Raw genomic sequence first — 12800 nt, 5'->3', positions numbered from 1 at the left:
GTAAAATTTTTTATAAAAATAAATAAGTATAGAAGCACCATGCTTCTCAATACAATGTGTATATATATATATATATGAAGTACATATACATATATATATATGTAGTATATATACAGAGCGTTTCATAATGTTCTTCGGAGTTTCGAAAATTCATTAACAAAAAACTATTTCATTCATAAGAATAAAACAAGTACTGTACGAAAGAGTACTTCAAATAGTTTTTCCACATATACTAGGCAGTTAATAAACCATTTACTCGCTAGGCATCAACAGTAGAGAAAATGTTTGCCACAGGAAGCGAGAGTCGTTTTATGTGTTAGAATTTCAATTGTCAAAGTCAGTAATTTCTGTGCAACGTGCATTTCGGTTGAAATTTCATAAGGAGCCAACAAGTGACAATTCAATTCGTGCATAGTATAAACAAGTCAGTGAAAGTGGTTGCTTGTGCAAGCGAAAATCATCTGGTTGTCCATCAACCTCATAAGGCAATGTCGAACGTGTGCGTGCAAGTTTCATTCGCAGCCCATCAAAATCAACTGCTGCTGCAAGCAAAGAATTAGGAATTCCAAAAACAACAGTGTGGAGTTCTCTGTATAGGATTAATATCCAAACCGTACCATCTTCAATTAATTCAGCGTCTTTCCGATGGAGATAAAACACGTAGGCTCGATTTTTGTTTACAGTTCAGGAAAAATGTTATTTTGTAAACAAGATCATTTTCAGAGATGAAGCTACTTTCCATATTAGCGGCAAAGTAAACAGTCATAAGCGTCCCACACGCTTATGTGGAACATATTCGGGATTCTCCGAAAGTAAACTTTTTTGTGCGATCTCTCGTGAGGCAGTGTATGGGCCGTTCTTTTTTATGGAAACGACAGTAACCGGCATGATATACCTGGATATGTTACAATTATGGCTTATGCCTCAGCCATTCAAATTCATTTACCAGCAAGATGGTTGTCCTGCCCATTTTCATAACGAGGTTCGACAAATTACTTCGGCAGTGGATAGGACGTGCGTCTGAAGAAGACCAACACATTATGCTGTGGCCACCAAGATCACCAGACTTCACGCTATGTGATTTCTTTCTCTGGGGTTACGTGAAAGATAAGGTGTTTAGCTCACTGATGCCGCTGAGCTAAAGGATCGCATAATCAATGCAATCAACTCTATCGAAAATGACATGAACGAGTTTGGCAAGAGCTAGACTTTCATGTTGATGTGTGCCGTGTCACCAGCGGAGCACATATTGAACATTTACAGATTTTAACAAAAAATTGTTTGGGTCCCTGCATCACCTCATACAACTTTCATTTAGGTAAGTGAAATACTTTTTTTGTAACTCCTAAGAATATTATGAAACGCCCTGTATATTGTAAAATTTTTTATAAAAATAAACAAGTATTTAAGCACCATGCTTCTCAATACAATGTGTATATATATAAAATAGGTAAAAGTAAAATTGCTAATCTTTTTTTTCATAATTAATATCGGTAAAATAGTTGATACTCTCACAAACATGAAGATATGACGTCCAGACGGTTGGGCGAGAGAAATGAGCCCTGACTGACTAGTTAAGGTACTAATTACTACACGAGTTAAGTTAACCCACCAGGTTGGTCTAGTGGTGAGTATCTTTGCAAATCAGCTATTTTGAAGTAGAGAGTTCCAACATTCAAATCCTAGTAAAGGCAGTTACTTTTATATGGATTTGAATACTGGTGTTCTTTGGTGGTTGGGTTTCAATTAACCACACACCTCAGAAATGTAGACATGAGACTGTACAAGACTACACTTCACTTACACTCATACATATCATCCTCTGAAGTAATAACAGACGGTGATTTCCGGAGGCTTAAAAAAAAACTACAAAAGTTAAACTTATCTTTTTTTTGTATACAAGTAGGAATTTTATTTTATTAACAGCTCCTACAGTTAAAAATCCCACAACATGTAACATCTGAAATCGTTTGATTGTCATCCTTTGGCAATTACTGTAACAAGTTTTTTATTTTAAAAGAGCTATACAAAATGATTATGAATACTTACTGTCCATGAAATATGAATTATTGGTAGATATATTGAAACTACAAAGAATAAGTCAGGACATCAAATGATAAAAACAAGAGTAAAATAAAACAAAGACTGTACTTGTATTTCAATTCTTATTTTTTTAACTGAAGGAATAAAGCATTTATTCACATAATTGTTTAAAGTATTGTGTAACTATTAAACAATGACAAAAAAGAAAAACAATAAGCTGTAAACATCTGATAACGTATATCTTAAAAATACATTCTTTATTGAATATGTTATTTGTTCATTATACAAACACAAAAAAAGAAGACATAACACTCAGTATCTTTAATAAAACTTCATTTTATATAATATTAATTATTCTTCTGTATATTTTTAATTTTAATATCGCTCTGGATTATTACTAGGGGGAAAACAATACAACTAAATTCTGTAGCCAACTTATACATAAATATTTATGAGTTAAATATCCACAAAATGAGATATCATCTCAAGATAAAATGGAATATTTCATTACATCAAACAAGTTAGCAGTTTCAGCAGTTAGTTTCAAAGGTATTTTATAAAGTGGCTACATAAAGTATACTGTTTATTATTTAATAACTACAAATAGTAAAATTATACTAACATCAAGAGAATATTAACAGAGTTTTTAAATTAAATATAACTTACGAGTGATGGGCTACAGGATTAAAATACTTTTAAAAAGCTGTATCATAAATAATCTACATGTATAATGTTATAAATCATATTACCAATTAATCATCATAAACATTTGTGTAACCATTGATATTTACAACAAAATAATTACAGTTAGCTGTATATTAGAAATACAAATATATATATATATATATAAACAACAAAATAATAATAAAGATAAATTAAAAAAGGAGATTGAATACTATGACCAACAGTCTTTTTATTAGAAATGAAAATCATACAATGTTATAAAATTTGACTTTAAAAAAGGAAATTTATAGAATTCATCAACGAAACATGATTTGTTAATAACAAATTTATCTGTTTCAATCATTTGCTATAATTTTCAATTTAAAAAGTCATATTAATAACACTGTGACTGACTACTCATTCACATAAATCTGATGTAATTACTAAGTATAAGAGGGAGAAAAGTTATAATATTTATTTTTTACAGTTGACATTTTTTTATGTCACTACATAGTATCCTGTAATTTTTTTATAATATTAACATAATCTGTTTAGTGACAGTATAATTAACCCCATAGAATCAATCCACAGTGCTGGACTCTAATAACTGAAGTTAATGTCAGTAAATTATTAATGCAGTAAAAGTAAGAAAAGTGTCTAATATTAGCAGTTTGAAAAATAATTTTATAAATAATCATAATGCTTCATCAGTTTTTTCACAAGTATATTACTAAATTTGTATGGCTTTTTCTTTAAGTAAAACAAAACTACAAGAAATCTAACCTATTAACCTAATCTAACCTATCTATTAATTAGGTGTTAATGTATTATCTGCATAACGACAAAATTTTAATCTATTTTCTGAGCGAAGTAGATGTGCACTTCTTATAAGTTGTTATAGATATAGCCAAATTTTACTCATAAAAAACTGGTATTTTTTTTTACAGAGAATCAATTATTGGTATTTTAAAACTAATACCATTTTTATAAAATAGGCGATTAATTTTTCTGATAGGTTACATACTTAACCACTAAAATAACCCAAATATTACCCATCCTTGTTTTACGAAGTTTAAATATTATGAACAGACTGATTTATAACTACTTTCACATCAGCAATTTTTTTTTATAATGAAATCTGAAAAACAGATGCTTTAATTCATATTATTTGTGCACATATGTTACAATCACAAAACAGAAAAAAATTATCAAGAAAAATTATAGAAGTTACAGAAATATTTGATAAAAACAGATATGGAAAGAGAAAGTAATATAAAATTCACTTATTAAAAAAATTCAATGGTACTGTGAATTATAGTTGCAAGTCTCCACCCACATCTAGCTTTCATTATCCTAAGAAATTATAGAAAACTTATTTTGTTTCATTTTTACAAAACAATCATTTCCATTTCAATGGATTAAAATTGACAGTAGTAATAGTTTTGGGCTTAATTATAATTCCTAACATCACTGAATATGAGGACTTTAGGATGGAAACAAAAAAAATGTTTTTCTGCTCTAGTTAGTAATAAAGTATTTTCTGTGATTTTATTATTAGTTTTAATAGTTACGGTCAGTAAATGTAGTCTGTTTATGGTATCATAAAATGGAAGTTTGGAAGTAAAAATATCCCAATTGTGGAAACATTCTACAAATTTTGTTCTATGTAAAATGTTCAAATGTGGAACATGACAGACAAGATTTCTCTTTTCTGTAAATTTACTTAGGAAAAACTAACCAAAGAATACTAAACTAGGATTGCCAGGCATCCCGATTAATCAAGATTGCCACCACTTTTAAGCCTCATGTCCCAGTGTCCCGAATGAACCTTTTGGGACATCCAAAATTCCAGTTTCACAATTTTGCTATTAAGCATTTTCGACCATCATATGTAGTTTGTGCATGGTGTTGATGTGCGGTTGTGAACAAATTCAAATAGGCTTGAGTATATGCATGAGATTGACACTAGCTGGAAGCGATAGCACAACACTGGTGTTGGCCTTTGTTTTCAGTCTTCACACACTTGTTGTGGTTGTCAATGTTTTTTTTACACACATGGTATCTTTTGATTCAGAAGAAAACTATAACAATTACTGAAAGCCAAAGAATCATCTGGGAGCTTTCTTCGATGCAATGTATACAACAGACTCCTACAATTTACTACCCGTGACAATATAAGCAGTTTTATTTAATAATACGTTTAGTGAGTTTTGCCAATACTGTATTGGCATTTTTAATTTTCTAATTGTTGTAAATGTTTAATATATATAAAATATTTACTATTTTTTAGTTTTGTTGTAAAAATGCCAAAGAGAAAGTGTAAATTTATTGAAAACTATAGTGAGACATATCGATTCATTAAAAAAGGCAGAACCTAACATCAACAAAAGCAGAAAATACGAAGCCTTCTGCAAACACTGTAATATGTATTTAAGTATTAGCCATGGAGGAATTGCTGATATAAAAGATCAAGATCTTGGGGAGAGAAAAAACTAAGTGGTCTGTTGAATGTTTCAGGGGGAGGGGGTGTCCCAGTTTGACTTGGAAGAAAATCTGGCAACCCTTACTAATCTGATTTGACAAAATTTCATAAAATCATTCTATGCTGAATACCTTGCATATCAGTAACATAAAGTAAATTATTTCTATACCAAGATGCCATTTTGTGGTTGCTTTGTTAAAGCCTTTATCTTGAGCAGCATTCAGTACTTGTATAGAGCACAATATAAAATGATGGCAGCAAACAATTAAGAATATCCTTCTTTATAGATATCTTCCAAGAAAATAAAGTGAAATTCAAAACTGATGTTACACTTTCACTTATGTCAGATGCAATTAGGATTCGATTTCACCTACCTCAACTAGCACCTAGCAGTCTCAGAAATAAAAGATTTCTCGTAACTAATTATTTAATGAAATTTTCCTGAGTTGATTATTTATTTTGAATACAATTTTTATAATAACTTGTTTGAAATGTACTATAGAATAAATTAATCAAGTTTTTCTAGCAAAAATGAGAGAAAAATATTTTTATATTTACTATTTTGCACATCAGTAAAAATAAAATAAAATTAACATTTCTGAATTAACTTTTTTTGCCTTATGGCATTGTATTTTTATTTATAAAACTAGAAAAAACTGCTTTCATATTTTAAGGATTGAGCTGATACAGAAAAAAGTAAAAAAAAAAGAAAAATTATATTGTTTAAACTGTCAAAAGTGCGGATGTGAAAATCCGTAAAATAAAACCAGTTAAGTACAAAAAAATATAATATTTAAATATAAAATTTAATTAGTATGCAATAAATTAATACTAATTTGGCTAAATAAATACAGAGTTGATTTTTGCATCAAGGTAACTTCTTTAACTGCATGATTGTGTAAAATGTTCACATGATGCCCATAAAATAATTTAAAATAAATGATTTTTCAATCAAATAGCTTATATAGGATTACATGTTTTGTACCAGAAATATGAAATTAAACTAAAGTACAAAGATTTATGAAAGTAAACATAACAAAGAACAGTCATATTTTAAGGTGACGTATGAATCATAAATTAATTTTTTTCTGAGCATTTGATAAAAAACCCTTAAAGCTAATAAGAGAAGTGAATTGTATACTGCTATGTTATTTAAATGTTAAAATTACTGTAACAATTCACAGAAAATATCTACTATTAAATACATAAAATTAAAATTACTGTAACAATTCACAGAAAATATTTACTATTAAATACATAAAATATTCACAACTGGTAACAGAAACTGAAAATATGACTTCAATTTTGAAGAAATCACTTCTGAGGTCATTGGCAAAATGTGTAAACATTTATTAAAAATTTACTGTAAGCTGTATCGCTAGATTAAATTATGTAAGACAATTTTTTATAACAACTTAACTTACGATTTATACAATAGATAGCAAAATAAGTGCTGTACTATTCTAACCTAGAATTATTTCACTATAATACTACAGTATTGTTAATATCAGAGTTAATGTACAATAATGTTAAGTTTGACATAAGAATAGAATTTACACAAAATGTAGAAGATGAATTTTACTGGGAATGACTTGAAATATATTAGTCATATATAGTAGTAGAGTGATTATTATGTAGCAACTCCAACCACAAAATAAGGCAAGAACATTTAGACTTCTATTACTACACTGTCTGTGAATATTTTTATAGATATAAAATTTTATCAGTAAAAATAACAATTATATTTATCAGTATTTTCATAATCAGAACCATTCTGCCAAATGATTAATAAGATATGCTTAAATTCCATCTACCTAAAATATACTTTATTTTAAATTAGTGTTAAGCTCTACACATATATTTCTAAACCATTATTAATTTTTTTAATGTCTCAATATTTCTGCAAATTTTAACTGAAAAACATTATCATTAAATCAGGTGCTTAGATAAATTATACTGTAAATTAGGGACGAAAAACTAGTTTAAAACCAGTACAATTATTTTAACGGTTAAGCATATTTATAATTATCTTAAATATTTGCATTTATTTTTTAATCAATGACAATATTTATTGTTAACTGCAAAATTAAAGAACGAATAATTTAAGCTGTTTTAACAAGCATAACAAGAAATAAAAGCTGTGAATATTCCCTTGAATCTAAATAAGAGTATAACACTGATCTAAGATTACAAAGCATAGCATCTTTCACATACCTCAACCGAGGAGTTAATTTTACAACTAAGATCTGATGTCCAGTATAAAGTGCTGTGGCTGAATAATGAGGGTGTTGATGAACAACACTACCAACACTCATCAGAGTGTTTCCAGCAAGCCTATCATTTTTATGGTAAGATGTCAACTGGACTGATGCCTGCAAGGCCCAACCCTATGAGATAGTTTTGGTACTTATGTATTAACGCCACCGCAGCTACAGCTTTATTTATAAACAAAGTAGTCAATCGGATTTCGGTGGAAAATGGGCCGAAACAGATTCAAAACAGAATATAAATGGTTATTTATATTTATTTATTTTATAAATAAAATTTAACCAAACTTAACCTACGCTCGCTAACCTTGACTAATTAACATCGTAATTTATTGAGTATTTATTTAATAAATTCAGTAATTATTTAAATAATCAAATTGCAATAATTACTGAATTTATTAAATAAATACTCAAAAAATTACGGTGTTAATTAGTCAAGGTTAGCGAGCGTAGGTTAAGTTTGGTTAAATTATATTTATAAAATAAATATTTATTTATGTTAAACTCTATATCGGCCCATTTTCCACCAAAATCCGATTGACTACTTTGTTTTTAAATAAAGCTGTAGCTGCGGTGGCGTTAATACTAAGTACCATAGTTTTTTATATTTATCTGTCGAACTCTTTTAACTAGCAGAATAAATAGGGCTAATCAGTAGTTTGGAAGTATTCATAACAACTTTACATTTAATACAAAGCTTCACATTAGTGTTTTAATAATTACAAAAAAAATAATTATAAAATTTGTTTATTGAAAAATAAATTCAGAGTGCATACAAGCTGACAACGTTCAAGATTGTTTATTAAAATAAAGCTACCGATTTAACAATATAATAAGTAGCTGTAATTCTTTTTCAAAAATATACAAATGATGCGAGTTATTATTTATTGTTTTCTTAAGAAAAGAAACATGTCACTCAGTTTTACATCAGTCTAGTTACTTACTGCATCTTTGTTTATACTGTATCCAAATAACATATGTTATTTTTTATTGCAATTACAGTTTCATAATCACAAGTTAGCCTAGTTCCTTACTACAGAAGTAATAATCAACATTGAGTTCTGAGGGTAACACAAATTTATTTAAAATCACTTATCAGTAGTTGGTTTAATGATTTTAATTAATAATAATTGTATTTATAGAAGTGTTACATATGATAAGTGCTTGTAAGTAACTTTGTATTTGTTGGAATTTTCAAGTGGGTTCGGCAGTTGTTTGAATTCAATACAACTTTTTATTTTAATGGATGCTGGAATTTGTCTATGTGCATATGTGTAATTAATACTATGGTGGTTGTTGGACTACTTCCTTCTTCCTTCAATTATCACAAAAATATGTCATGCTTTTTGTCAGATTGGTGTTCTACTCTCATTTAGATTCAACATTTTTACTAAACAAAAAAGAGAGGGAAAATATAAAAAAATTGTCCAATTTGGTAAACCATTTTATAAAAAATAAATCTAAGCATGGTTGTCGGCATAAAATATCAATGAGACTTTTATTTGTAAATATAACTTTAATAACATTCATATATTTTTTATGGCATTAAATATATAAAATATTAATGCACCATCTGCTAAAGATTAAAACATATAACAAATATAACATAAGAAAAAGTAATTTGTACGGTTAACAATAAAAACAATTTACTGATCTAATCCCTTCTCTTAATTTTAATATAATAAATTTAACAAAAGAAAGTAATAAAAATTCTTTTTGTGATAAAAGTAATAAATAAAGTAAAATAGGTTAACATATTTGTTTACTTTCTTTTGTTAAGATAAATTTCCTTCAAGTAACAGCTTCATCCATTGACTAATAGATTTTAAACATACAAACAAATTTAACCAATAAAAAGTTTTACAAATGAAATATAAAATTCAGAATATCATATTAAATTGACAGAATTGTTCTAATTAACCCTGGAACTGCTAACCATCTCAATTGCAATGCATTAGCTACATCAACTGCTAGTCGCAATCAAGATACATTGTGTAGAATGTATCATAATATATCATAATCCTTAGATGATATTACATAGCTGCTTAATATCTAAAAATATTAATGTATCATATACAATCAGAAAGCTAAAGTTTCCTTTATAAAAACCATTAATTACAATCTTTTTTAAAAGAAATTATGTAAATGTAGCAAGCGAAACTAGTAATCATGCAAAATTACACTAGCATTCCATACAGCTGAACTTACTGGATTGTGTTTACAGTTTACACACGTGTTTGTTTTGTATTCTGATTACTGTGATTTTCTATTTTTTTTCTATAAAAAGGTGTTGAAAATGAATGAATCATCTAATTCTAGAGCCAAATAATTCTCAATTATTTCAGTGACAGAGATGACATAATTGATGAAGATTATTCAGACACAGATTGATGGTGGTAAAGTAAATACTAATGCATAAATGCTATGAATGATGCTTTCAAAAAATATTTTATATCTGAACAAAATATTTGTATTGAAGAATCAATAATAGGTATGAAAAATCGACGTGTCTTTATATAGTATATGTTGAATAAAAAAAAAGGCATGCTCGATTTGGAATGAAAAAATTTGAACTTTGTGATAGCGAGACCAGTTATGTTGTGCATGTGGAACTATACAGTGAAAAAAATTTTTAGAAGCTGGAAATGATCCTTCTGCTGAAAAAAATAGTATTTGATTTGATAACTCTGAGTAGGTTGTTAGATAAGGGCTAAAATTTTTTTAAGGCCAACTTCTATAAAAAGTTACTGCTGGCTAAGAAGCTGTTTGAAAAATTTATTTAACTGGTGTACTGAAGATTTCCCTTGCAGATCAAACTAACAGCTACAGTGTCTATTTTAGAAAAAATGAAACACTTCTATGCGGTTACAAGCAAAACTCAACCCGGAAACCAGTGTATTTACTATCTAGAAGCTGCCCTGCTGAAGATACTGCAGGAATGGATTGGGATAATAAATTTATTTATCATATTTCATGTACTAGACCAACTGGGAGTTTTTGGTAGGAAAAAATGTTCTATGTTGGATATAGCATTGACGCCTATATTTTGTACGCAAACCTCTGGAATGACGAGACTTTGTTATGAGCACTGTGGAGGATCTAGTATATGAAGAAAATTTACTAGATCCAGTAGATATTATTCCAGATAAGAGTGGTACAGATTAACATAACTGGTACATCTCTCTGGTAACAAATTTTGGCTATCAAAAAAAAAAATATCAAGCCATTTTGGGTGCCCAGATTGCAAATCTGGGATACACTCTGCCTGCTATCACAAATTGCAGCTATTCTGAAGACCAGTGAAGTTTGGTAGGAAAAACAACATTTTGCCAAGGAATCAGATTAAAATTTATAATTTATTGTATAAATTTGTTTTAGTTATATACAAAGTTATAAAATTTTATTTTCTTGGAATCTAAATAAAATGCTGGTTTTTTCATGTATAACGGAATAAAATTAGTGAAAAATTTGTTCTATCTGTAGAGAGTGAAAGCGAACAAAAAAGAAATTTCAATTCTAGCTTTTTTCTTCTTTTTATCAAGTGATGCCACCAGGATAAAAAAAAAATTTCCAATTTTTACATTAGCAAGTTCAGAATTTTTCAAATAAAGTGGTATACTATAACCATACTCTTTCACATTTGTTTTATAGAAAGTTTTTTAATACAGGTCTTCAATATACTTAAAAATCGCTTAGCATTTTAGGAGAAACAGAAAGCAGTTCCATGGTTAAGATATCTTATATTTTATTAACATCAGATAATGTTCTACCTACGGTAAGTCCCTGATACAAGGGGCCTACTCTTTTATGTGGATGTCTCTATACTGAACTGTTCTTTATTATTTTCTTCTCATTCTATGGATAATAAACTTTACTTTCATACAGAGTTCTCATAATTGTATTTTTAAAGATTTTTTGACAGAATTAACATTTCTATTGTTTTGTTAAAAATACAGTGCTACTATAAAACTGTAAATAGTATTATATATTAAAATATTTGAGGTCTTTCAGTCAATAAACAAAAAGATGCAAAATTAAACAGCTACACCCTATAAATGGCAAGTTAAACTTACATAATTATATAGTTTAAAGTAAATTCATACAATTTTATATCGCATATTTTTACACATTATCAATTGTGTAAAAAAATTATTTCTAAGGCCCATTTGTGAACATAAAATATGCACGATTATAAAAATTATGAGTATCCTCTTTGTTGATAACACATTATAAATTGTAAGGTGAAAAATCAGGAAAACTTGTAGAGATTTTAAATGTCACCCCAAATAAAAATATAGTTGTGATACATAAAACACAGAAATGTTACAAACTAAACAGTTAAGTAAATATATTACAATTTTTAAATTTATTAATTTTTTTTAGCAATAAACATAGAGACATGTCCTCTGCAGTACTTCTCACAACTACAAATAAATGAGTTAAGACACATTAAAAATGATAAAATAAATGTTTTGTACGATTAAGACCATAAACATAATTAGATATGTACAAGTATACACATCTTTTCAGAGTTAAAAACTATTTATTTTACATAATTATAGAAAGGGGAGAAAATATCAACTAGTACACAATAAATAGTTCAAAAGAGAAATAAAATAACTGGACCAGTCCTACATGTCATAATTAAATAAGAAAATGGTAATGTAACAAATTTAGTTTAAAGTAAAAACAAACTGAAATAAGCATGAAAGAGGAATAACAACAACTTACACATTAGACAATGTTCCAGCTTCCTAAACTAATATATGCACGTATGTAAATGTCATTTTTAAAAAATAATAAATACAATTCATTAAGATTTTATATGCTACCACAGTTCTCCATCCTTTTCTTTAGCAGGCACTTCAATAACTCGGGGTTTATCGATGATTCGTGCTGTTCTATTTCCTTTCTCCACTATGCCAATAATCCAGGCCTGGTACCCTTCTTGTTTTTCAATGTCTTTACAATATGCAGCAGCTTGCTCACGCGGCAAGCATATTAGAAGACCACCTATAAGAAAATTATTAATATTAAGAAAATCTATTAATAATTAATTTCACTATCAGTAACTTGACAAAATCAAAGAAAAATAGATATCAAATATCTATTTGGATCCCTAATTATTCAAGCTCACTAGCTGTTGCTACATAAAATTAAAATATAAGTGACTGAAAATGTTTTACTATATTTCTTCTGTATTGAATAACCTGCAGTGATAATTAAATAATTAATGACTACAGCATTATTTATTCATATTTTAATTTAGTTTTTATTTGTACATTAAATCACTTACTTTTTTACATATATGTTGAATGCCAGTAACAAGGAATATCAGGCCGAAA

The 12800-nt window shown here is 28.2% G+C and overlaps 2 protein-coding genes across 2 annotated transcripts in view; both read right to left on the bottom strand.

Annotated features, from left to right (window-relative positions):
• The window catches only part of Cerk (Ceramide kinase), a 65489-nt gene extending 57698 nt beyond the window's left edge, over positions 1-7791 (bottom strand). The window contains exon 1 of the mRNA XM_075363034.1: positions 2050-7791. The gene's annotated coding sequence lies outside the window, so the exon portion shown is untranslated. The remainder of the gene's footprint in view (positions 1-2049) is intronic.
• A 55-nt stretch (positions 7792-7846) lies between these two features.
• The window catches only part of LOC142323433 (inactive selenide, water dikinase-like protein), a 29621-nt gene continuing 24667 nt past the window's right edge, over positions 7847-12800 (bottom strand). Inside the window, exon 7 of the mRNA XM_075363040.1 lies at positions 7847-12468. Coding sequence (XP_075219155.1) covers positions 12284-12468 — 185 coding nt within the window. The 3' untranslated portion in view covers positions 7847-12283. The remainder of the gene's footprint in view (positions 12469-12800) is intronic.

Source organism: Lycorma delicatula, chromosome 4 (assembly GCF_047948215.1).
Source record: "Lycorma delicatula isolate Av1 chromosome 4, ASM4794821v1, whole genome shotgun sequence".
Taxonomy (NCBI): Eukaryota; Metazoa; Arthropoda; class Insecta; order Hemiptera; family Fulgoridae; genus Lycorma; species Lycorma delicatula.
This window is presented reverse-complemented; position numbering and strand designations above follow the sequence as displayed.